The sequence below is a fragment of the Natrix helvetica genome (genome assembly GCF_964273705.1).
Source record: "Natrix helvetica genome assembly, chromosome: 2".
NCBI lineage: Eukaryota > Metazoa > Chordata > Lepidosauria > Squamata > Natricidae > Natrix > Natrix helvetica.
The window spans coordinates 138,010,701-138,038,238 of NC_138552.1; the positions used below are offsets into that span (position 1 = coordinate 138,010,701).

General features: G+C 38.2%; 1 protein-coding gene across 1 annotated transcript; it reads right to left on the reverse strand.

Moving 5' to 3' along the window:
• Positions 1–467: 467 nt before the first annotated feature.
• Positions 468–27,346, reverse strand: ETF1 (eukaryotic translation termination factor 1). Its single transcript, XM_081942205.1, has 11 exons — positions 27,186–27,346; positions 26,786–26,919; positions 16,404–16,579; positions 16,184–16,323; positions 14,937–15,075; positions 12,781–12,971; positions 10,513–10,642; positions 8,591–8,746; positions 5,973–6,037; positions 4,603–4,750; positions 468–2,380 (listed from the first exon to the last, which is right to left on the reverse strand). The coding sequence occupies exons 2-11, from the start codon at positions 26,869–26,871 to the stop codon at positions 2,298–2,300; spliced, it is 1,314 nt and encodes a 437-aa protein (XP_081798331.1). The 5' UTR covers positions 26,872–26,919; positions 27,186–27,346; the 3' UTR covers positions 468–2,297.
• Positions 27,347–27,538: the final 192 nt, after the last annotated feature.

The window sequence follows — 27,538 nt, forward strand, 5'->3', positions numbered from 1 at the left end:
AAGGGAGTTGAAAAGGACATTGTATTTTAATTTTCACGCTTTTGCATTAACACTACAGTAATTCCTTTCCTAAAAAGCAAGATATTAGAAATATGTTAACCCTCATCAAGAAACCATAGGAATGATGGAAAATCATATAGCTGTAGGTCTTAATACTTTTAGTTCTCAAAAAGGTTTGTGCTATTACATAGTAACTTTAAGACACTGGTGGGACATTAAAAATGGCTAAGATTGGAAAATTAAACAATTTACTCCTGAGATAAAGTCTAAACTTTATGTGATCTGAGCTATATTGCAAAAAATAAAATGGTGATTTAAAGCACCTCCAGTATTGTCAGTGTTTAGGATAAGGTGCTAACTATGTGTTGGAAAACAATAAGTATTCTATTCAAAATCAAAGCAATTTGATCAGCAGCAGGTAATGCTGCAACCCTCCCCAAGTAAAATAAAGTCAAGGATCCAGTATATATTCTTAAATATGGTTTAATACTCTTCTCCATTTCTGTACATCACAACACCAAGATATCACTGCTTGGGAGCTCTCTGAAGAGGCTACGTAGTATGCAAAAGGCTAGGATTCTCATCCTTTTAATGTGTTTGTGTTAAGTGTAATACATATCAGTATATATTGATATATACATCAATATATAATGCAATATATACCACCAGAGATCACACATTGATTAAAGAGATACAAAATTTTGGCATCATTTCCAAACTTAAATAAAAATAAAACTACCAAAAAAAAAAGGAGCTGCATACCCTAAATGTGAAACAAGCAGTATATTCAAAACTGTAAATTTACACCCAATTTTTCTGCTCTTGTCTTGTCATATCGCAGACCCATTTACAATGGCAAAATCAAAGTATGCTGCTTTGAAGAGCTTAAGGATGCTTGTGATCACAATTTCGGCAAATCAGTCTGAATATTCATAATCATAAAGAGCTTCCCTAAGAGATTCCACCCAATGTGAAAACTTCCTGTGGGCAAACACATGCATTGCCTGCTTGCCAAGTTATAAAAAGATACAAATTCTATTGCTCACATTGACAGAAAGTCATTTTGGACCTTTTTAAGTATATACTGTGATGAGAAGGCTTAGTTAAGACAACTCTCCCTTCAATTCAAGTGAGGCAGGATTTGGAACGATATACAATGTTCGCAGGTTGGGAGTCTTTGACCAACACAAGAAAGATAAGGAAAATGAGAACAGAGCCAGGCATTAAAAAAAAATATCAGTACCTTTCAAAAATCAGCCAGTCCTAAAGGAATGCAAGAAAGTGAGCTAACTGCCTTGCATGAACTATGCCATAGTGTTGAATGTGAATCTTTGGTGCCTAACTTCTTAAAAAAAAAAGTTTCTTATTTCTATAGAAGCTCCATAGCCACCAGTTCCAAGGCTTATGTCGGTCACATTTTGCTAGATAATTGCATTTTAAAGCAGTTTGTGAATGTTGGCTGTTGATTCACCAAGGCAGCTTATGCAGTCCCAAAGCAAAACATAAAAAAAAAAAAAACCTAGTAAAGTACAGAACCAAGCGTAAGCAGTATTAGCTTGCTTGTGGAAACTGTTTATTGACTGACAAAAGGGAAAAGTGAAGGCCACACAACTCATAATCCCAGTTAAGCCTGCTGAGACCCTGGCACTTCAATTTTCTTTAATGAAACACACTTCCTGATTTATACAAACAGTGTTTTTGCAGTCTAAGAATGAAATAGGTGGACCTCCCAATTTTAAAGTCACACCTTTCAAAGCTGGCACAACAGAGAGTTGAATTCCTTTTACTTCCACCACTATAGACTGGGAACAATAGGAACAAGGTCTCCCTAAGATGGTTCTTCTGCAGTCTAAGCCAAGAACGCCATGTAAATGGGTCATATCACTGCAAAAAGCAGCAATAAATTTCCTCCTATCAAAGTAAGAAACAAACCAGTATAATTACTTTGTTTCAAATGAAGGTTGAGAGCAGTTAATGTAGCTGAAGGTTAAAAAAATCATTTTCATAAAATACAAGAGCAACCAATTTCACCATTAAGTAAAAGTAAAAACTGGGATTTTTTTTTAATTAGTCCAAATGGCATTATAGAAATCTAGTAGAGTGCGGCTGTACTGACACTATGACAAATCAGTAGGGTTTGCTTTCTTTCTCCTTTTTTTGAAACCCGATGTTCTGGATAAAGTTCTGGAAATACTCCAATTCTAAGGCAGGGATCTGTTTTGTTTTCCATCATGAGTTTTCTCCTTGGGTTGGATGCTGGAGGGGTGAGGCACATTTGCCAGACCCAGGCCGACTACCTAGTAGTCATCAAGGTCAAAAAATTCATCATCTCCTCCTTGGTATTCCATTCCCTGGAAGTCCACTCGGTACCGCAAGATACCTTTGGAAAGAAATGTTAAAAGGAAGATATTACAAATGCTTCCTATTTATGTAGAACATTCAGCACAAAACCTGCTTTCTGATACCAAACTAGACTATCTTTCCTTCCCTCTAGTGTTGAACATTTTTATTAATGTTAGAACATACTGTTTTAAAACTTATTTAGAAAATCTCAATTTAAATTGTTGGCTTCAAACAAGTTTGCCACTAAGAATTCATGTTAGAGCGGTGCCACAAATTTGACTTCTAAAAATGATTTGCAGCACATGATAATATTTCAGTTCAGTTTTAACCAAATTTCTCATCTAATTCTATATCAATTACATTTTTAAAAAATCAACAACAGTGTATGTGGAAACTTTACTACATCTGGGAAAACTGCTGAAACTATCAGTTCACTATGATGGGATGGAACTGACAAAGAATGTCTAACACAGGAAAGCAAGAAATCACAGGGCAAACTACTTTTGGATTAAAGCATAAGTCTAATGTGACTGGTATCTGGGTTGCACTCTGAATAGCATATATTTGTCCAAAAAAGTAGAATAGATAACAATTGCCATAAAAGTAGCAAATAATTGGAACCATTCTTAAATTCTTACTGTGATCTTGCTGTAACAAATAGTGTGCGAACTATTGCTGTTAAATTATCTCCTATGTTAAATACTATTCCTGGAGATATCTACCCATAACATTTTCAAATCTCTCTTTACAAAAGATAAGGAAACATTTGCATTTTTCTTCAATCCATCAACTATTTCTAGCTATCATCCCAAATTCAGAGAATATCTGGCATCTACAGTGCATGATGGAAGAAGGAAGAATAGCATTATCATAATCAGTAAGAGCAGGCAATCTTCATCCTGGTTAAAGCGGCAGCGTTATGCTAAAACAAAACAGTTTAATTCATATGTAAAGGTAAGCTTTCAAACCCAATGTTGCTTTTATATCAGAATATATTCAGCACACTGATATCTCACCTAATGCCAACCATTTTTCTCACCATTTATTTTTAGTACAGGTAGTCCTCAACTTACAACAGTTCTTTTAGTCACCGTTCGAAGTTACAAACAGCACTGAAAAAAGAGACTTGTGGCCCTTTTTCATACTTAAGACCATTGCAGCAACCCCATGGTCACATGATCAAAACAGATTCAAATTCAGATGTCCTAAGGTCATGTGACCACCTTTTGAGACCTTCTGTCAAACAAAGTCAATGGGGAAACAAGACTCACTTAACGACTATATTACCAACTTAACTGCAGTCATTAACAACTGTCACAAGAAAGGTCATAAATGGGGCAAAACTCACTGAACTATCTCACTTGACAATAAATTTGGGTTCAATTGTGATAATAAGTCAAGGACTAACTATATACTGTTAATGTATTTCGCTCAATCTCTTTACCAGATTGATCAGTGCATCTTAATATCAACTGAAAATGCTTTCTTTAATGAGAAAGGCAGCATTTACATCTTAACAATTCCAGCACTCAGCGATAACTAGTCTTACTGCAGTGCAAATCTCATTTAGTTCAATAAATGTATTTCCAAGCAAAGATTGTCAATGAAGCCTGTCAGCTATCAGATGGAAAGGAAGCCTAAATCATCCAACAAAATTATTAATTATGGAACTATTATAAATATATATTCTCCATGTGGTAATTTGCTTTAAATTCTTATTGCATTGTTTACATTATTACACTGTTATACATTGTTTATATTATCATCTTTAATCACTACATAAATCAAGGACTCGATCTTGAAAAAGCTGTGAGTCATATAACACGAGTTTTTCTTCCCCTTGTAGACAAGCATATTTGTGAGCAGTAATCCTCCCAGAATTTAAAGCATGTTGATGCAACTTCCAAACAATGTCTACATAAAGCATCCCTTGAAAATAAATTTCAAGTTATTTATGTTGTATATTAAAAATTGTAACTATCTGCCAAATGAAGAAATATTGATAGAACTGTAAATGCTATCAATATAAAACACAATTTATGCCCAAAAAATAGGAGAGGACTAGTGGTCTGGGAGAGTACTGCAAATAGTATTTAGCACCAATTCCAAAATAAACAATCATTTGTTGAAATAATATTTCACAGGATTTTAATATCTTCCATTGAAATTGTATGAGATTTTGACAATCTTGCCAATTGGGACACAACAATGAAGGGCACACAATCATCACGCATTCTATTGTTTTCATTTTCCATTTACCTCCAATCCCTCCAAATCCTTTCACAAACTGGGATCCTTCCTGCGACTTGTCTGTCACAATTTCCAACGTGGCCCCAAATTTCTTGTAGTTGTTTGCAAACCACTCAAGCAGAGGCATGCTTTCTATGAGTTCATGCTCCTGTCCCGTCTAAAAGAGATGACATTTGAAGTGTACCTATTAGCAATGTTGTTTCAAATCGGTAGGCAATGTACAATCAGTATTTACGTCATTAGATGCAGAACATTGTGTTGCCAAAATACAGAAGCAATAGAAAATAACCAGAATAATGCCTTTTATTCACTTTCTGCAGTGTATAAACCTAGCATCATCACACCAAAATGAATTGTTAGCAAGTGCATGTCACTTATGTCATTGTTATATGAATATCTCCATATCAGGGCCTCATTCTGGATATTACTTATCCCCTTTAGAATCCTAGTTTGAAACAATAGGATTTAAAAACTATTACCTTTACAGAATTATCTGCTTGCTAATTCCACTGTGCTGTATTATTGTCAAAGGCAAGAACAAAAGAACAAAAAATGCTATTTTGCTGATTATTGGGAACCCAAAGCAACTCCCCTTCTCTTAAAGTCTCCATTATCTTGGTAAATGTTTTAAATAGTTCTAGATGTATGACTGTTTTTTGCCACGCTCTTGTTTGTAGCCAACATAACAGACTTCATAGGCTCTATTATAAAAACTTTTCATTTTTTCCTGGGATTCTGCAAAACCCTTAAATCCAGCAGCATCTAAAGGTGATGTCGAAAAATAGGGTTTCATAAAAGTTAAAAGCAGGGACTCAATAATTCTTAAAGGCATATAACAGAAATAAAGCTGTTACAGTCATTGGTCTGGTTTTCTGATGGCAATTGTTTTCTAAAACAATTTATTCCAAGGGCATTGCTTCATGTCCTTGCTCTTGCCTACTAAGGCAAGGAGGAGGAGCACACTGCTTCATACCACTGGAGGGGCCACATAACAGCATGACTGTTAGAAACAATGTGCTTGGGCAGGTGTGCTTCAATCCTTTCCTGAAGACTCGATTGAAGAAAGGAAGATAATTATTTTTTATTCATTTATTTAATTTCCATAGCCACCATCTCAATGATGCTAGGCTTATTAATACAATTAATTTGAGTATCTAGAAGAGAGGATTGGTATTGCCTGTATTGTTGAATTCTAAACACAATTCTTTACTACATTAATTTCCATTCCACACAAATTCAAAGGAGTTAGAATACAATTATATGAACAATTCCATAGGCTTCTCTTGTGATTTATCTGGGATGTCTCCACTGAAATGATGATCATCAAAATGCCTCAGGTGGGTGGGGGGGGGGAATAAACCCTGGCTTTTAATAAATACCTCTTTATCTGTGAAGTGGGATTTATCTTTTTCTTGTTCTGGTGTCAAATAAAGAATCTTCTCTTCTGAAGGAGGGGGGAAAAGCATAATATGCATTAATAGCACAATTTCCTAAAGTGAAATCAGATAAATTAGCATTACATGAAATATTACCAATACAGATTAAAGAATCTATTCATTTTGAGGAGCAGCTGTGGTCCTTTACCACATCTCACATACTTCTTTGACATAGAAAAGATACTTAAACATTATTTGCTAAGTAAGAAAGAAGATGCAGAAGAAAATGACTAGCTACCGGCTATCCTCTTGAAGAAAGAAGCAAGCATTCAGCTTTGTTTTCACCAGTTTAAGAGAAACCAACATATTTGTAAACAATGGCTAATACAGAAGACAGGGATATCCTTTTATTTTCCTAGAAGGAAAAGCAGAACATCACTACTGACTAAATTGGATCGCAAATTCCAAGTTTTTCCCCCTTGCACAGTGCTGGCGAAACTGTGGCACACGTGCTACTGGTGGCACAAGGAGCCGTTGCCCAGCATGCAAGCCTCCAGCTGATTTTTCGGATTTGCCCTGCAGGCAGGAGACGTAGCGCATACCTTCTCACTTTCTGCAGCTCGTGCCTTCCCAGATCTCCGGAGATTCCGCCCCCCCCCCCCCGTGCTATTTTGAGTTGCAAGGCTTTTCCCCCTCAGCACTGTTTTGAGATGGGAGGCTTTCCCTCCCCCCCCCCAGCACTGTTTTGGGATGTGAGGCCAAAGGGGGGGAGAGCTGCACGAGTGCATGTGCAGGGTGAGCGCGCGTGGGGGGAGGTTGTGTACATGCACGTGGGGTGAGGCGAACGGGGGGGTGGGCATCACACAAGGATGTGCAAGGGGTTGGAGCGCGCAGGAGGGGTATTGCATTATGGTGTGGGCACACGTGTGTGCCCCTGTGCTTTTGGCACCCGAGGAAAAAAAGGTTAACCATCATTGCCTTAGGATACTCAAGTAGAAACTGCAACCCCTTTAGAGGAGTATGAAATATTCTAAAAGATAGTTATGAAAATGTGGAGGGATGTCACATATGATGACTAGTACATGGCATAAGCATAAGGAAAAACACTGAAATTAAAAAAAAAACCTGAAAATACTGGATGACTATAGAGGAGTTCCCCAATAGAAAACATGAAAGAACAGAGTAATTTCTTCCAGAACTTTCATCTTGCTACCACATATAATGTTTGTTACTGGAAAATAGTTTTTTCCTTTCTAGATCTAATATGGAGGAAGGCGACCTAGTTATCTGCAGGATCGCATCCCACCACACACGTCCCTGCGACCTATCCGCTCACACAGGGAGGGACTCCTCCTGGTGCTGTCCGCTAGGCAATGCCAGCGGGCGACACCTAGGAGTAGGTCCTTCTCTGTGATGGGCCCAACCCTCTGGAATGACCTCCCCCCTGATATTCGAACTACCACCGACCTCCGTTCCTTCCGTCAAAAATTAAAGACTCACCTATTTCAATCAGCTGGCCTGGCACTCTCTTAGTTTTACCTCCCGGGGATATATTTTAATTGGGTTTGGGTATTTTAATTGGGGATGTTTTTAGGGTTTTTTATAGTATATTTATTTCTTGTACAGCCTTATCTCCTCCATCCAAATGTATTTAATTGTTTTATATTATTGTATTTTTATCTGCATTTGACTGTACACCGCCCCGAGTCCCTTTTTGGGAGAGGGGGCGGTTTAGAAATCCAAGAAATAAATATAAATAAATAAATAAATAAATATTAATTGTCCTGTTTTTCTGTCCTATGCACTCATATAACAGATACATTTGCATGAAGGTAACACAATAGCTGAGAAGAATGAAAGCCACAACTATTAGGACAATTCTAGTTATCTCAACTCAACCAGACAGATTCTGACCATAATCACTGTAAAATCAGAGCCTCCTGCATGGATCATATCCAATGAGTACACATACAAGTAGTCCTTCACTTACAACCATCTGTTTAGTGACCGTTCAAGGTTACAAGAGCACTGAAAAAAGTGACATGATTGTGACTGATTTAGATCCCCATGATCAAAATTTGAATGCTTGGCAAATGGTTCATATGTATGACGGTTGCAGTGTCCCGGGCTTATGTGATTCCTTTTATGACCGTCTAACAAACAAAGTCAATGGGGAAACCAGATTCACTTAACGAATGTTACTAACTTATAACAACTGCACTGCAGTGATTCTTTTTACTATTGCAAGAAAAGTCATAAAATCAGGCAAAACTCGCATAGCAACTGTTTTGCTTAGCAACAGAAATTTGGGGCTGAATTATGATTGTAAGTCAAGGACTACCCATACAAGTAAATTCAAATTTGTGGCACATTTGTTGCCACTTTACATAAAGGATTTTAGGTATCTGAATCTATTACGTTTAATATTATTTTATGTACATTTATGAGCTTTTTGAGACACTGGTATTTAGTTATGTATTTGTAAAATTAATGTCACAAGAATTATTTCTGTCAGAATCTATGGATTTCTATTAATGAAAGCAGCAAGAATGCAAACATTTATAGTGACCTATAAAAATAATTCCTGAAATCATAGGAGCAAAATGATAGGTATCACATACCTTCCGTGCCTTGGCAATGAAGTACGTATCTCATTATATCCAGGTTCTCATAAACTATCAGGATTTCTACTGCTCCCATTTCTAAGGCTTTGAGAGTATCTTCAACCCCAAAACAATATTTTCCTGTGTCCTGACTGATTTCATCAAAGTATCGGCCTACATTTAGTACAAACCAGAGAGAGATGTTATAAAATATGATTATTTTAATTCAGTGCACAAAACAAATTAATTTGGCCAAGAAGGGTCTTTTGGGTAGGTGAGGATGATTAGCTACAGGGTATTATTTTATATTTCAGTCCAGGTTCAGACAGCACTAGTCACTGTTACAAATTATTTGGATTGAAGCAATTCATTCTTCTGGTGATCTTTGATAGCACTAACTGTAGAAACTTTCTGGACTATCTAAAAGGATTGGGGACTAGAGGCAATGCCCTACACGGCTGTAGGGAAGAGAAGTAAGCGAGAAGTTAGGTCCATAAGAACTGCTGCACTTGCTCCTTGCTTTTTAATGTGTACATAGCAAAGGGTTGAACCAATACAGTTGTCCAAGTTACTTAGGCATGCATACACACACACATAAATTGAAAAACAAATAGCAACCACCTTCAAAATAAAAGCAATGCAGTTGTATTCTGTGCATGGCATACACTTATTTATATTTGATTTCTAATTCTGGATTGACCTCACATGGGCCAGACAGGGACAACTAAAGAGCTGGCCCAGGGATCGTAAAATGCCCAGGTCTGGTTTGGAGTACGCTGACGATGCCCAACAGTAGCTTACCACTACGGTCAAACAAGATGTGGTAAATAAGAGCTATTGATTGATGGACAGATTGAAATAGTGGGCAGGAGAGGCTCTAACTCTGATTGCTATGCCAGTTATGATCTTTTCTGCAGAAGGAAGACCTATTAATACTAACTTACCACTGCTTGTCTTTACCATTGCCTTATGGTCTATAGAGAACTACCCATAAAGCCCACTCAGAAAGCATAATACTCCAGACTGCGAAGATCTGGTTTGTATTAGCATTCATCCCCAATGGCATATTACATCTTTGTTCCAAGCACTACTTTAGCTTCCTATCTGCTTCTAAGTACAATTCAAAATGCTGGTTGTCATCCACAATGTTCTATATGGCTTGGCAATAATTCAATGGGATTTCATCCACCACATTTTGAGAAAATAGGTGCCACTTTTCAGTATTAGCATCTACTATTGAATAGCCTTCCCTCAAAAATCAGATGTGTTCTACTGTTTTTACTTTTGAAAATTGAGTTATTCCACAGGGATTATGGTAAGTAGTAAACCCCTTTGCTTTGATGTTTTGAATTTTATTTTAATTGTACTACAGTTGTTTTATTATATGCGTCATTACTTTCTACTGTCTCATAATTGCAGCAGGTATAAATTTGGTAAAACTGTTTGTACTGTTTGAACGAAAGGTTCTATACATGACTTGAAAAACCCAGATGGGAAAACAAACTTTTACTTAGTGACCAGCACGGAGGTTTCTCTTTGCATAGAGATGACTCAGTAGCAAGTTAGAGTCACCACTCATACAGTCACCAACACGGAAGCAATAGCCTTTTCTTCTGGTTAAGGAGTATGAAGCACCAACACAAAAAAACAATATGCATATGCAACAGATGTTAAAAATTTAATCAAATATTACATTGTAATATTACATTACATTAAAAATATTTTTAATTCAAAATTTTTATAACTGCAACTAACAGCAAAAAATATTGGGTGGAAAACTGTTACCGTTATATCTTAAGATCAAGATAATTCCTATAGAAACTAACATAATAATGGGATACTGGATCTTTATTTTCTTTTTTAACTTAAGTGACAATTTTTGTATATTTGACAATACATTTATGTTGCATGCAACAATGAATAAATGGATTTCTTCATACCTATTAGCTTTTTTTCTTGAATGAATTTCACATTAGACAGGACCTCAGTGGACAATTCAATTGCTTGATTGAATCCATTTTCACCACCATATGAGATGTCAACTAGCTTTAATACTTTGGATTGCAACCTCTGCAAAAAGAGCAGTCTAATATTAGAAAAGTCAGATACATGAACAATTAAAAATCTAAAAGTATTACCCAACAAGATGAAATAAATAATAACCAGCATTAACTTTAAAACAATAATTCCAACCTCTAAACCATTTTATAATTGTATCATGCAATGCTTAAATGTGAAGCTTTATTGTGCAAAAGATGTGCAACATTTCATGAACAACTAAATTCTACTTTGCATTTATCATCTTTTAGTGATTTTATTATAATTTCCTTTTGTCATGAGCCACTCAGTTTTGTTACTATTATTAAAAATGATAAACCCCTGTGAGGCACTATAACCTTGATGTGATTGTGGTGCTTAGGTGGTCTGAAGATGATGAGAGCTATGCCAGATATTAATAACATATTGACACCTTACATCCTGCAAACGATAGTTTTAACATCATCAAACATTTGCCTATCCCAGGTTCTTGGGAAGGACTTGATAGGTAGATGAAAGTGCCAAATGCAGTCTAAACATCTGGCTGACTATGCAGAAAAACATAACAATTCCAATGGCAAGATTTAAAAAAACCTGTAAACTCTTTTCCTTTAGCAGTCTTAATGTCATTGGTTTTCTATTTTATAAATATAGCTCCAAGATCCACATATTTCAGTTGCTATTAAAATAAAGTTAAAGGTTCCCCTTGCACATATGTGCTAGTCGTTCCAGACTCTAAGGAGCAGTGTTCATCTTTGTTTCAAAGCCGAAGAGCCAGCACTGTCTGAAGACAACTCCACGGTCATGTGGCCGACATGACTAAATGCCAAAGGTGCACGAAATACTGTTACCTTCCCACCAAAGGTAGTTACTATTTTTCTACTTGCATTTTTATATGCTTTCAAACTGCTAGGTTGGCAGAAGTTGGGACAAGTACAATACAATACAATAGCAGAGTTGGAAGGGACCTTGGAGGTCTTCTAGTCCAACCCCCTGCCTAGGCAGGAAACCCTATACCGTTTCAGACAAATGGCTATCCAACATCTTCTTAAAGACTTCCAGTGTCAGGGCATTCACAACTTCTAGAGGCAAGCTGTTCCACTGATTAATTGTTCTGTCAGGAAATTTATCCTCAGTTCTAAGTTGCTTCTCTCCTTGGATTAGTTTCCACCCATTGCTTCTTGTTCTACTCTCAGATGCCTTGGAGAATAGTTTGATTCCCTCCTCTTTGTGGCAACCCGAGATATTGGAACACTGCTATCATGTCTCCCCAGTCCCTCTTTTCTTTAAACTACATACCCAGTCCCCTAATCATCTTTGTTGCTCTTCTCTGCACTCTTTCTAGTCTCCACATCTTTTCTAAATCGTGGCGACCAAAACTGAATGCAGTATTCCAAGTGTGGCATTATAAAGTGGTATTAACACTTCACGTGATCTTGATTCTATCCCTCTGTTTATGCAGCCTAGAACTGTGTTGGCTTTTTTGGCAGCTGCTGCACACTGCTGGATCATATTTAAATGGTTGTCCACTAGGACTCCAAGATCCCTCTGTTACTACTGTTGAGCAAGGTATCACCTATACTGTACCTGTGCATTTCGTTTTTGTTGCCTAAATGTAGAACCTTATTCTTTTCACCATTGAATTTCATTTTATTAGATCGTGCCCAATGTCCAAGTTTGTCAAGATCCTTCTGTATCTTAAGCCTGTCTTCTGGAGTGTTGGCTATTCCTGCCACCTTGGTGTCATCTGCAAATTTGATGAGTTCCCCATTTATTCCCTCATCCAAATCATTGATGAAGATGTTAAAGAGTACTGGGCCCAAAACAGAGCCTTGGGGTACTCCACTGCATACTTCCCTCCATGTAGATGCAGTTCCATTGAGGACTGCACGTTGAGTGTGGTTGGTCAGCCAGTTACGAATCCATCTGGTGGTGATGCTAAGTAACGGGAGTTCACCCCATTACGTGGTGGCTAGGGATTCGAACCGCCAAACTGCCAACCTTTTTATCGACAAGCTCAGTGCCGTAGCCAGTTGCTAACCCTTCAGTTGCTATTAGCAGCTTACTATTGGAAATAGATGTATCCCAATAATCCATACCACTATTAATAAGATAATACATTTATAACTGCTAGTAAAATTAACAGCCGACAGGAAATTACTTCTACTTACCTGATCAAACATATCTGATTGACTTAATTCAGTTTTGAAATCAGCTGACCCTGCTAACACAAGACCAGCCACATTCACCTTGTCACCAGAAATAAACAGCTGCACAGCAGTTTCTGCTACTTTCCTTACATAGTTGTGACGTTTTTCCATTCTCAAACGAGCAAAACGCAAGGCAGATTGGCCTCCTCTCCCTTTAAAAGGCAAGAGATATAAATATATAACATTAGTTCTAGTATCTTTCAACATTCAAATTGCAACATCCTTGATTGGTCTGATCAGGGTTTTATGACTATCATGACAAACTTGGGTCTATCTCAAATGTCACCTGCCCATGGCACATAGAAAGTCATGCAATATGTTAGCGAAAGTTCAGTGCCAAACTTAGTTTGTGACAGTGATGGAATACCACCCCAAAACAAATTTTCTACCAATGTCATTCAGCAGAACTTTCTTACGTTATTCAGGAACTTTTTGGGATCTGGCCCAGCTAGAAATCATTCAGAACCTTGTAGCTCTTTGCTAGACTTTGTACTAAATCAAACTGGCAATAACTTAAGAATCTACATGTTCAATAGTTCAATCTACAGAAATTAAAAAGCTGTCTGGTCAAGATTTGGCGGGTGTGTGTGTGTGCTTCACTTTTTAAGGTCTGGTGATGCAGATAAGATGCCTGGTAGTGTTGTCAAAGAACTGTATATAGTAATTACTAGCTTCTTTTTCCTCACCGATTATTTTATTTAATGTTCAGCTGGATTTAGGAGATTTATAAATCCCTCCACATGAATAGAAGTGACTCCAGCTTCATAAAAGGAGGTTGCAATGAGGCCTATTCTGGAAAAATGGATTCAGAAAATTTAAGTAATTATAGGCCAGTGAATAAAATTTCTTCCTGGACAAGATGCTTAAGTACATGATGACGGATCACATCCAAATATCCTATGAAACAGATTTTCTAGATCCACTTCAATGGGTTTAAGCTTGTTTTGATGGAAAAACAGTTATAATTGTCCTGTTGGATTTATATTTACTGGGACAGTATAACTCTGTTGCTTCCCTGAAACTCTTGATGAATTTTAATACCACGAACCTTGTTGATCAACATCTATGTAAAAATATTAAGACCATTAGGTATGTACTGAATAAGGATCATTGTACTGAATTGCCATCAAAACAAGTCAGAAGTGCAGTTAGTGGCTAATTTATTTGCCAAGTGAGAGGAAATGAACCTATTTTTCATGTGGTTTTATTCTCTAAAGGATCAGGTTCTTAGCTAGGTAGGGAGTTTCTGGATCCATCTTTTACATTAAAGGCTCAAGTAGCACAAAGCATTTTTCATGAGGTCAGGCTAGTATACCAGTTCACCTTTACTTAGAGATGGCTTTCTACATTATACCATGCACTAGCAACTTCATATTTAGATTACTGTAATGAAAAGTAGTTCAGTTAATGCAAAATAGTGCAACCGTTTGCGGTCTCTATTCAAAGTAGTCATTTAAGGTCAACTTAGAAGTGGCAAGCAGCAATCCAGCAGTGAGGATTTTCAGTGTTAGAATGTCCACAGTGAAACATCCTTGGGGTTTGTCCTTATGATTAAAATGTCTGTGTTTTGTTTTATATTGTGTATTTTTGTACTGTTTTTATAAAACATCTTAATGTTTCAAATTTAATTAATACATTGTTTAAAATTTTAACTGTAATCCACTTAGATTAATTTTAACTAGGAGTACAGAAATATTTTCAATGAGATAGTTAGCAAGTAAGCAAATTTGGAACATCTATTTCCATACATGTAGTTTCTGTTTTATACTAAGTCCGTATGTAAAAACAAAACAAAAATCTCTCGTCTCCAATGTTTAAGCATCTGTTTTAATGAACTGTTTAATGAATTCAGATGCAATTGGAGCATTGTCTGGAGCCATTTCATGAAACTAAGCGTACTCAGTGATTACTTTGTCAGCTGCACAGAATATCAATTGATGTTAATTTGATCTCTGTCTTAACTTTAGCCTCTGGATTACTGTACTGAAATTACCCAAAAACATTGAGAAAAACAAGGATACAACCTCTCATATATTACTGAACTGCTTTCAACTCTTATTCCCCCAAAATTATTCTTTCTAAAAACACATCAATCTTTCTTATTTTTAATACAATACCATGCTTCTTTGGAAGATCCACCGTGAATTTGTGCAGCACCTCTCTGGTGTTTCCTTGAAGCGTTCCAAAAAGTGCACCACTACCATCTATTACAATGAAACCGAATTTGCTATCATCTGACAATAGTGCTGTAAGAGCCTAAAAGTCAACATGACAGAAATTGAGTTTGAACAAGCTGATGTACAACAAATCAGACAAGGGAGATATTCTCCTGAAAGAATGTTTTTATCATTTTTATAAACTTACTTTTGGAGTACACTTTGCACTCATAATTACTCCAAGCTCTTTAAACTAACAAATTAAGATTCATTTGAGCACAATTCATTCATTGTACACTTTTGCACTTAAATAAAAAACACAAGCAATGTTCAAATATAATTCATATATCATTTTGTGAATAAGAAACAGATATTCCAAGATGGATGAAGCTCAAATGATTTGAGCTGTCTGATACTACAGCTTTAATAATATCAGTAAAGTGCCAATCTTAATGGGCACATAAAGCAACCCTCTCAAATGAACTTATGCACCTGTGCAATTTTTGGCTCACATTGTTTACCAAGATAAAAGAATAGGGAGCGGTTAGTGATTTTTACTAGGCTCAGTAATAAGAGTGTGCAAGCGTCACATAAGCACCTGATATACAAAATGAAGGTAACATGCTGCAAGGCTAAGATTAGCTGTGGTGGCATAGTGATTAGAATGCAACATTGCAGGCTAATTCTGCTGACTGCCAGCATTTCAATCCTGACCTGCCCAAGGTTGAGTCAGCTTTCCATCCTTCCAAGGTCAGTAAAATGAGGACCGAAATTGTTGGGAGCAATAGGTTGACTTTGTGAACCACTTAAGAGAAGGTTGCAAAGCACTGTGAAGTGGTACATAACTCTAAATGCTATTGCTATTAGCATATCCAACAATCTGACTTCTAAATTTCACTAAGATAGTCCATTTAAATCACTTGGGTGATATGTGATTATGTAATGCTTTGCAAAACAAAATGCAGCACAATTCAGTTCTCAGATTATATTTATGTTCACATGTTCTAAATTTTTCTTTTATCTCCCATCTCCTTGAACAATGCAACTGTCAACACTTTTTCATCTGGAAGGTGTGGAAATGACGTTGAGGAAAATGGTCATGTTCTCATACATGACTAGACTTCCCAATGCTCAGTGCTTTTCTTGCTATTAAATAAACAGTAGATTGCATAGTTCACTTTAGAGAAAAATAAAAATAGTTAACTTACCTCTGTATGAAATTTATTATCACACAAATACAATGATGTATTTATTGGTTTGAAAGGTTCAAAATCAATGTTCACTTTCTTCTCTTTTCCTTCTTCTGTCACAATTGTTCCACAGTAAACAACCAGACCATTTGGAGGTACTGAAAAAAAAAGATACAATCTTAAGTACTGCTGAAGCTTGAATCATTTTATCTATAATGGAATTAGCAGGATATTTTACCTTTGTTATATAGTTTTAGCCGTTGCTGTACAGAAGTAATAGCGCCAAGGACCGAAAGACGATTCACTCGAGACTTAATATTTGATGCTGTGCCAAACTCATCAGCTAACATTTTTGCCACTCGGGAAATCTGGTCTTTGGGGGGAATGATCAAGGATATCATGCTGGTGCCATTACTAAAATAAACAAAGGAACAAGAATAAAGAGATTCAAACAAGCAATGTAAATATTTAAGGGATAAGATTTCCATACTAAACGTGGATGAGATGGGCAACCGTAAAAATTACTGCAAAGGTACAATGGTTTGTACCCATAACAACATTTGACATGATACTGCAATTGTGGCTTTTCATCTTGGCATACTTAATACAGTTAAAGAAATAATGGTTTTTCATCCTTTAAAAATTTATCTTAAGTGGAAAAATCTCTCTCCCTATTCTTTTTTTTAATATATTCTATTTAATAAATATCCAGTTTTCCCATCTACCTGAATCACACTTAAAGGCAATTAACAAATTACTTATCATCCCTTCATATGTAAGGTGTGTGTGTGTGCGTGTGTGTGTAAACACACAGTGTGTTAAAAAATACTTTAAATTCCCTGTACCAGTGTTTAGCATTTAGTGTGTCATGAGATCAAACATGAGTGGTATCTATTTATTTAATCTAATTCTCTCTACAGAAAACAGTAAAGGTAAAATTAGTGTGGCAAAAATATACTTTGATGGAAATTCACTAGCAGTTCCCCCTCTATCTTCTCAAAATGGTCACAGAAACCTTCCATAACCAATGAAATTTTTGTCATATTGACCTTGCCAATGTCATATCGCAGCACTCAGCTACCTATTAGTAGTAATAGTGTCCCTAAGCAATAAATTCTACCTTCTGGAATGTTTTCAAAGCAAAATGTAGTACTACTGGAGCAGCATTTCCTATTTGCCAAAACCTTTGGTTTGATGCTCAAATCTACTCAGATGTTTTGAGACATGTCAACTTTACAATACAAATAGATCTTAGATTCAGGCAACCAATTAAACTGTAGAAAATTTAAAGAAAATTATATGGGTAAAAGGAAGTGATTTAAAAGAGAGCTGTCTGTATATCCATTTTAGTAACTGTTTTTGCACAGCATATCAATATGTACAGAGCAAATAACAAAACTGCAATGTATTACTGCTGCAGACCATAGAGTTATATGGGTAGCTAAAATAGGTTTGAATAGAATTAATCCTAACGGGGCTTGTTTAAAATGCATTCAGATCAAGTTCAACTACCAGTGACAAGAATGATCTAAACATGTAGTTTCCTTGGCCACAGTACTGAAATTCTGAAATTGTTTGTTAATTCCCAATACAGGTCATCGCCTTAGAAGTACCTGTGAGTCTCCCACCCCAGTGCTACCAGGCTAATTCCACTTAACTTCTTTAATGTCCAGACAAGGATAGCCAGGTTCTACTGCTAACCTAGGTATTCCAAAATATTAGCCGTTCTTATACAATTCAATGGAGGAAATTATTTACTCAATATTACCGCTAAGGTGCAACTTGCCTTTCAAGACCATTTCACACCTACTTCACACATTAGTCCATTTCAATGTTACTACTGTGTTTCCCCAAGAATAAGACCTGGTCTTATATTTTTTGGGCTCCAAAATAAGCATTAATAAGCACTAGGGCTTATTTTTGGGGGAAACACGATTTTAGGCTGATCAGCCTGGCTCCCCTCCCCCCCAGTGTGCACCTAAGACAGCCAGCGCAAGGGGGGCAACGTTAACCAAGCCGCAGGCCCCTTGGTTGGCACATGGGGCTGCGCAGGAGCTTGCCTTCATGCGGCAGCAGCTGACGGAGGCAGAGGCAAAGGGGGAAGTCAGGAGTTGCCGATGCTCTGCGTGGGCCATAAGCACGCCAAAGAGAAGCAAGCCGGACAGAGAGTCTTCTGGACAGAGTCTTCCAGCAGCCAGCCCACAATCATAGAGCGCACTCCTAGAGCGGCCGCTGCTGGAAGACTCGGCAGCCAGGTTTTGGAGTTTGGAAGCCGGAGAAGAAGTTATGTTTGGAGCGCGGCGGCAGCACCCTGCAGGGAGAGCTGGGCCAGGGCATGGTGAGGCTGGGAGACATGCTTGCTGGGGGCGGAACAGGCGCTCGCGCAACCCCCCTCTCCAGCCGGGCAGAGCTCCATGCACTGACCTAGGGGGTATCCCTAATGTACCAAGCCAAGGGACCTGGGGGATGGGCAGAGCGCCACGTGGCTTGGTGCCTTAGGGATACCCCCTAGGTCAGTGAATGGCGCTCTGCCCTGGAGAGGGGGGTTGCCGGGCGACTGCTCGTGAACGTGATCACCTCATGGCTGCTTTGCCCCTGAGGCTGTGCCCGGCTCTTCGGGAGCCTGCTCGTAAGGAAGCAGCCGCCCAACAACTCCCCCCTCCGGCCAGGCAGACCGCCATTCCCCAACCTAGTGATATCCCGAAGTTGTCGGGAGGCTGCTTCCTTACAAGCGGGCTCCCGAAGAGCCGGGAACAGCCTCGGGGCAAAGCAGCCATGAGGTGACCACGTTCACGAGCAGTCGCCCAGCAAACCCCCTCTCCAGCAGGGCAGAGCGCCATTCACTGACCTAGGAGGTATCCCTAAGGCAGTTGAACGGTGCTCTGCCTGGCCGGAGGGGGTGGTGGTGTCCAGGGGGCTTATTTTTGGAGGTGGGCTTATATTTTTGCCCACATGAAAAATGTGGCAAGGTGTTAGTTTCAGGACAGGTCGTATTTTCGGGGAAACACGAAATGAGAATTAAGACAAGACTATCTGGAATATTTTATTAATTATCAATCAATAGCTAAGTCATACCTTTGAATTGCAAAATATAAATTATGTGTAAATAGTTTTTTAAAGAAGCAATTACAAGCAATTAAAACATTTAATAAAATGATAAATTTAAACCTATTTGAATCCATACTTTTTTATAGATGCATACTAATATTTTAATAAAATATATTTATTCAGTTCCTACAAGGTGGTCAATCAACTAGGTCAACGCAGCTGTTCTCTCACTTCATTCAAGCTACACTAATAAGTATCAACAATTAGTAGGCAAAGAGAAAGCCTCTAGAGTACAAGACTGTTTTCATTTACTATAGTTACTAGTCCACTATAGCAGTTTATTTTGGTAGTAGTTAGTATGTTTTCCAATAACAACTATTTTATGAAAGGTCCTTGGTACTTTCTGAGCTTGCTTGTTTTCTTACAGATGTTTCATTACTCAAACTAGGTAGCATCATCATTACATCTTCCAAATGTGGCTTTTCCTGGGCTGAGTTAATGGGTATCATACCTGATCCTGATGCTGGGCTTGTATTGCCATTTCAGGCAGCTATAGAGCCACATCTGTTCTTGTAGGATAATATCTCAGGATGGGAGGTCAGCGTGTTCATACTTGGAGTAAGCACACAGGCTAAACCCCACGACTAGCATGATGCCACCTAGGAAAAGTTATCCTAGAGCAGCTGTGGCAAACCTTTTTGGGCTTGCATGACATAAGCAGGGTGGTCGCAGGCATGCCGCACCCATAATGCAATGTGCGACACCCCCCCTCAGTTCGCATGCGTGCATGACATTTTCTGCATGCTTTTTTCGCCCTCAGAGGCTTTATAGAAGCCTGGTGAGGGTGAAAACAGTCCGTCCCGTCCCCCCGGAGGTTTCAGGAGCTTCCCTGAAGCCTCCGGAGTGCAAAAAAACGGCCCTATGGGCAAACCGGAAGTTCGGGAACGGACTTCTGGTTTGCTTGTAGGGACGGTTTAATTTCACTGGAGCCTTCAGGAGCCTTCCAGAGGCTTCCCTGAAGGCTCCGGAGGACTGAAAACAACCCTACGAGCAAACCGGAAGTCCGTCCCCGAACTTCCGGTTTGCCCATAGGGCCGGTTTTTTGCGCTCTGGAGGCTCCTGAAGCCTCCGGAGGGCCTCCGGGGGAGGCTGTTTTCGCCCTCCCCAGACTCCTATAAAGCATCTGGAGCCTGGGGAGGGCGAAAAATGGCTTTAAAAAAGGCTGAACGCAGCTCGTGTGTGCGCTGGCCAGCTGACAGGGCAATGCCTCGCGTGCCCTGACAAATGGCTTTGCGTGCCGCCTGTGGCACGCGTGCTATAGGTTCGCCATCCCTAGAGGAAAGATAAACTAGGCAAAAGCAATTAGATCTTAGCCAGGACTGGTTGGGTGATACTAAGAGTTGTTGCAAACCAATGATGGCCACAGGCCTAGGAGCAAGTTTTGATAGCAAATCTCACCTGTATATACAGAGCTACATAAGCATTAGAGATCAGACCTGTTCTGCCTCAGCAGAATCTTAATAGTTTTGTGCTTAGTTCCATCTAAAGCATACTGCCCTAACTGCCCAAATTACTAATTATTATATCTGCTAAATCCTGCTCCTTCAAGTGTACATGACATTGGTATGCCACGTTTGAAGTTGGCAAAATAAACGAACACATTTTTGTACAGCACCAAAATATATTATAATTATACTACGCCACCTGAAATAACATTCTGCTGTGAAGCATTTTACTAACTTCTAAAGCAAGCACTTTTACCACTGGGTCTTACATCAAAAATAACAGTAATTTATTTCTAAAGCTTCTTCCTCAAACTGAGGGAAATTCATTTGTATTGTTTAATGAAACAGATATGAGGGTAGACTTGATCATACATTTTTATTTACTTATTAAATTTATATACTGCCCATCTTAATATCAAGCAATTCTGGGTAAATGAAAACAGCAGGCATTATTTTGTATTTAGGTTCTTTGAGATACCTAGATTAAGTAACCCAGAAATACAAATAAGGAACAAAGGCCTAGGGGTGAGTCAGTTAAGTAAGTAGCTTTATTTAACTTATAAATGAGGATGAGACTTAGAATTAACATCTGACAGCCTGTCATATATTCCTTTGCAAAAAATACAAATAGAAAAGACCTTGCCAAGAATTTAAAACAGCTTTTCTTTTTACTGGCCCTAGAAAATAGTGAGATCACCAACAGGTTATTTAGGATAAAGGCTGACATAACTTGACTAAAACAATCCAAATTAAAGAATTAAAGACATATAAGATACAAAGGGTTTTATTGATAACTATATGTTATTCACATCAGCAAATGAAGCATTATGACAGTTAATAACAAGAAGTCAAGGCTTGGAAGGATAACCATAAATCGACACTAGGAATGCAAGATATGGTAGCATAAATTTAATTTAGATATTTTGGAGGAATGCAGAATATTTTAGAGAAGTTTCTTTGCATTGTTTATGAATTAGGTTTCAGAGTTGGGATGATGTTTTATTATTAACAAGCTTGGCTGGAGGAAACATTATCCTTAATGTACATAGTTAATAGATTAAACGGTTACTTTATAATGCATGTTTTGCAAAATAATTAAGTTTTGTGGGAAATTATAAAGCAGATGAAACATCCTCTTAAAAATGAATGGTGACACATTTTGAGGAGCATTTTAGATATCTGTAATGTACCTTCTTTCTCCATACATCTGTTTTGTGTGTGAGTATGCAAAAAAAATTAATAAAAAGATTAATAGCAGGATAATTGGAGAAAACAAGCAAAAAACAATACTTACTTTTGCATCCAAAATGTTTTAATTGGTGCATTAACAGGGAAATGCAACAAGGAAATGCAAATAAGCATCTGATAGTAGAGAAGATATTCCTGCAACAATAATTTGCTCTTTTGCAGTTCTCTTTGAGGATTCCATAGTTGTAGGTGTTTCCTTTTTTAAAGGTACTATGTTTCCTCATGGTTAACTACTAATAGGGGGGCAAAAATTAATTTTTAAAAATTGCTAGTATCAGAAATGTAAGACTCAATCATTTAATTTTCCAGCTAGCTTTGCTCAATTTTAATTCCAAAAAGGTGAATTTAGGATTCAAAGCAGTTCAAAGCCATTCCATATTACTATTATTATATTATTCCATAACAAAATAAATTGTTATCTAAACTTGTTTTCCTGGTTTTTCAGCCTCAAGGTAGGATTGAAAGTTTCCATACTGACTGGAAAAAAGTGCTGTTCATAACATAGTAAAAAAATGCTGGTAATTTCACAAATGTAATTTCCTTTTAATTATTCCATATAGATAATTTATGTCATTCTCTTTCATACATATGCTTCCTATTGACTTATAAATAACACTGAGGAAGAAGAGGAAAGTACTAAATACAAATATTATAAATCAGTTGTGGAATTTTCCAATTTAAAATTTTCCACAAAATTCTTATCACTGTAGACTCGTACAGCCACAACCTACAGGTATGTGTGCACGCACAGAAACCCACATCCTAAAGATTTTTCACAAGTGCTACTTGCTTGTAGACCAGTTTTACACTTTTCACCTTATTTCTCTTTCTAACATTTCTTCTTATCCCTAGGTTTGGAGATCCTCAACTATGTCTCAAATATGATATTCAGGATATACAGAAAATACTGTTGACAGGGGAGTTCTTCCTTATATAAGGCTAAAGCATTACTGAAAACTGCTTTGAGCTATTTGGAGTCAATGGTTTTATAAAGCAGATTAGCAGGAATCTCTACTCAGTTATAATACTCTCTCATTTAATAAAAAAAAACCTCCACTTAGGAATGCAGCCTGTTATGAGATCATTGTGCAGTAATCTATATTCCAAAATAATTTGCTAGATCCTAGAAAATGTAAAGTATGGAAACAAAAGAAAAGCATTCCTCCTAAGACAGACTATTTGACTGTGTATTTTAGTTAAGATGTTGCAAGTTTATCATGCTGTTGCCTGAAACACTCATAAATCTAAAAACAGTGCACCTAAAACCAAATTTTATAAGAAAAATTCACAATTTAAAAAGTACAACTTTCATGATATCTCCACACAAGACTCCTTGACCTTTCCCAAGGAGTCACACAAACATAGAACATAGACTGAAGACTTAATATTCAGTTGCTATCTTTAAAGCTTGCCCAAGATCTAAGCCCCATTTTCTGTTCACATTGTGAACACCTCAGGAAGACAGGGTTTGCAGTAGAGCAGTAGCAAACCCCAAACACAAAATATTCATCAGCTGGAATACACTATTATTTCCCATCCTTTTCAGAGAAAGCTAAATCTGTGTTACTGAAATGTCAACTGTTTAATATTTGTATTAATGAAGTATTTAAAAAAAGAATTTATCAATATGCTTTTCATGAAAAATGACACTATCAAGACCTTTAGGAAAAGTTTAACACACTATGATTTTATGATGGAGCTTAGACAAGAAAGATCAATAAAACACTTTATAAGATGTTTCCTCAGATATGCCACAAATTCAAGTCTTTCAATGCATTTAGCCCACAAAAAGTGGTAATTCCTATTAATATTCTGAACATACTGTTTTTAAAAATTAGTTTACTTGCCTACTAGCCAATCTTATTTAAATGTGAAATTATTTAGCTCCAGAAATGTCAATAGGTCCCTCAAAAACCTGAAATAATGTATAATTATTAGCAATGATAAACATTCTTTTGAATTGTCTATTTTACTAATTAAAAATATACCCCAAAACTGCCAATGCTTAAGTTCTCATATTGGCAAATTAAATAGAATGATGGGATTCAAATGATTCAAAATATTTGCACAAAACTCAATTTTGGAAATTGCTTTAGATAGAAAACATTGAAAGGTGCAATATAAAACAATATGCAAAGCATTCTTCCATTGCTCCTGAACAGAATTGGAATGCCAACTTTATATATTAAGAATCCAAATGTTTTTATTCACTTCTTCCATATGTTGGATAGTAAACATATATGGCTGTAGAAAGTTAACTGGAGAGTTTTCCTACCTGGAAATTTCTCATTTACATGCTCATGAGGGACAAAAGGATTAAAAATTAACTGCTTTTTCCATTCTCAGCATTACTGGCAAATTGCTAACACAATAAATTATAACAAATGTCAATTAGTTATAAACCTTATTAGATTTGATTTGGGAAGGCTCAGAGGGAAGTAAGGGAAATTTGCTCTCTCAATAATCAATACAATATTCTGATTGAACAGCAATATATTGCACTTAGCTACTTTTTTCAATTGGTTGTTGAACAAGCCATAAAGGCCTAATTCTTATGCCAACATGAAGTCATAGTCAGTAAGTTAACGCAGACAAAAGAAAATCATGTATATTATATAGTTTATTAGTTGGAAACTGAACCCCTGCAAGAAGACTCTTTGTGAATATTTACAGTACTTAATTCAGAAGCAATAAAGATAAACCAAAAACCAACAATGCTGATAATTTCTAGTAAACATAGAGATAATTTTGGTCACTTTCAGTTGTCAGTCTTTAAATTGAACTATTAGCCAGAAAGTCACATATCAAAATATAGAGATTAATAAAAAAGGAGGCAAGAATTCTTCATGCACTTTTCCCAAAGGCTATCATATACAAATCTGTAAGGGACATAAACAAATATTAGTGGCAAGCAAAACTCACCAACTGAGGAACAGAACATTCCAGAATGTTCCATACAATCTACAGATTATGTTGTTCTGGAAGTAAATCCTATATCTATGTAGGAAGTGAGATGAAATGTCCTGAAAATATTATTCTGGATAAAACAGAACTGTTTTGGGGCTGGAGTACTCCAAAAAGCTTCTGCTTTGGAGGGTTTATTTTTGGAGCAATTTCCCCCCACCCCACTCACAAAAAAGAGCACAATCTGGAATGTTCCAGTCTCAAATCAGAAGTTCAGTTTCATTCCATTACTTAAAACATAGCTAAGCTTTCATAAGTTCAGCAACATTAACATGTCTCTTTGGCACTTGAATTAATACATACATTATTATTTTTTGATGAGGCCAATAAATCTTTTTTAATAGGCCATTATTTCAAATTATTCACTGAATTAATACCTTCCCAAAGCCCCTTTCACACAGCTAGCATTCAAATGAGGAAAGTCACTGTCCTTTATAACAGGCCTTCTACACAACTGCAAGGAATAGATGTGTATTAGTTCAACAACCACATGCAAAAACAGTCACACTCAATTCTTTGTGCATGCACGGCAGAAAAGCAACAAAAGCTATCTTTCTCAGCCAGCACAAAGCCAGAAACATTCCCTTACTTGCTTCAATAGATGGAAAATTACAGAAAAAAATCTTAGGAACAGAGGAGCTAATGAAGGTAACTAAGACAAATGGTCAGCTGATCATGCCAACTCTAAAACATCATGTACCTGTTGTGCCTACAACAGTTTAAGATAAACAACCTCTGTACTTTGAAAACAAGAAAGGAACTTTTATAACTAAAGATGGTACTTAATCTATATTAAGTAATTATTTTTAAGTCACCTTCTTTTAATCAATGACTGACTGTCCAGCAAATTCTAAGCATGCAACTGAAAGTAAAATACCCCAGACTAAGGACAAACAAGACATAAAAAATTAGATTGGGCTGCTCCATAAATTGTGAGTATAACAACAAAATTTGTGGGCACAGTAAAATGGAAGTTCAAAGGAATAACAAGGTGAGATGAAGAGGAAAAAACTATCAAGTATTAAACAATATTATACATGGAGTAGACATGATTCTTTACACTGGCTGTTTATAAAATTCATTTTTCTGGATTCAGAATGAATGCCCCAAATGTCTCTCACATTTAAAATAGTACTGCTGTCTAAGACCTAGTAGTAATCCTCCATCATAGGGAGAAAGGGGGGAAAAAACACAATGAAGCTCTCCAGCAGATGTGTGAAAAAGTGAAATAGAGGCTTCTGATACTTACAGACTTACCTAGCCTGAACTAGTTTTGTGACTTGAAAGTGTCCAAAACTGCACCCACAGGTGTGTGTAACAACCTCAGGCAGCAAATGGGCCACGTCCCGAAATGGAGAGCGTGGCTCCTTCTGAAGAGAAGAAAACTCCCTCACAAACCCGAGGACGAGTATCAAAAAGGCAGGAACCGCCGCCTCTCTTTCTCTCCCCACCCCCCTCACGCTTCTTCTTCTCGGCTGCCTCTCACGGGGTCTTACTAAACGCCTCGGCCGCCAAGCACCTTCCTTCCCTAGAAACTTAAGGCCTAACTCATCCCAAAAGTAAGCCTCGTGTTTCAACTTAGCGTTATCTCCTCCGGGCCGGAACCCTGGAGACGTCCCCCGACATTTCACACTTTTTTTCCCTGCGAGGAGGGATTTTTTTGGGGGGGAGGGGGAAAGGCATCCCACACATTAACGACTCTACCCCCCTTTTTTCGGCCGAAGTCGCAAGGTTGCTTCTCTTCCTCCTCCTTTACCCTCAGCCCCCCCACCCAGCCGCCCCCCCCCCAACGGCTCACACGTGAGCGGCAAATCCCTCCGGCCGCCTCCCAAGGGCCTCGGCCTTCTCCCCTTACCCGCGCGCCGCCTCGAGGCTCTTGATGAGCTTCTTGATCTTCCAGATCTCCACGTTCCTGTCGGCAGCGCTGGGATCGTCCGCCATCTTCTCCCTCCTCCTCCTCCTCTTCCTCCTCCTCCTCCACCGCCCCTCCTGCGGGTGGAATCGAGCCGCCGAGCCGCCACGAGGAAAAAGAATTGAGAAATTGGGGGAGGGAGGGGGGGTTGGAAAGGGAGGGAGGGAGCGGGGGGGAGGAGGAAGCAAGAAGCCGTTAAAATCCTAAAGCCGATGCCAGCCGGGCTCCTTCGGTTCCACCAGCCGAGGAGAGCGGCGGCGGCGGCGGCGACCACCACCACCACGGCCCGCCCGCCTCGCTCCCACTGGCGGGGCGACTCTCCCGCCCGGACGCGCGCGCTCACCTCAGGCCTCGCCGCCGCCCCCTCCTTTCCTTCCTACTCCGGACTGCAACGAAGGGCTCCTCGCGACGGCGCTTGTGACGTCGTTCGCCGGCTTCTTCCTTCCTTTCCTTTCCCCTCCGCCTCTCCTGCTCTTCCCCCTCCCTCTCGCTTCTCCTCCGCGCTGCATGTGTTGCAATCGCCTCACATGGGGTTTCTGACATAATTTCCGGTCCCGCACCAATCCTTTTTTAAAAAAAAAATTACTTAAAGGAAACGAGGGCCTGGGAGGTGGAGGATTTTCAGCTTTCCGCCACTTCTCTGCCTCTCATTGGCTACGTGCCTTCCGAAGTTTCTCTTCATTGGGTGGATTATGC

Coding starts and splice junctions, on each gene's coding strand:
- ETF1 (XM_081942205.1), bottom strand. CDS start 26,871: ATGGCGGACGATCCCAGCGCTGCCGACAGGAACGTGGAGATCTGGAAG. Junction 15,076..16,183: donor ATAATAAATTTCATACAGAG/GTAAGTTAACTA, acceptor GTTGACTTTTAG/GCTCTTACAGCACTATTGTC. Junction 2,381..4,602: donor AGGATTTGGAGGGATTGGAG/GTAAATGGAAAA, acceptor TTCTTTCCAAAG/GTATCTTGCGGTACCGAGTG.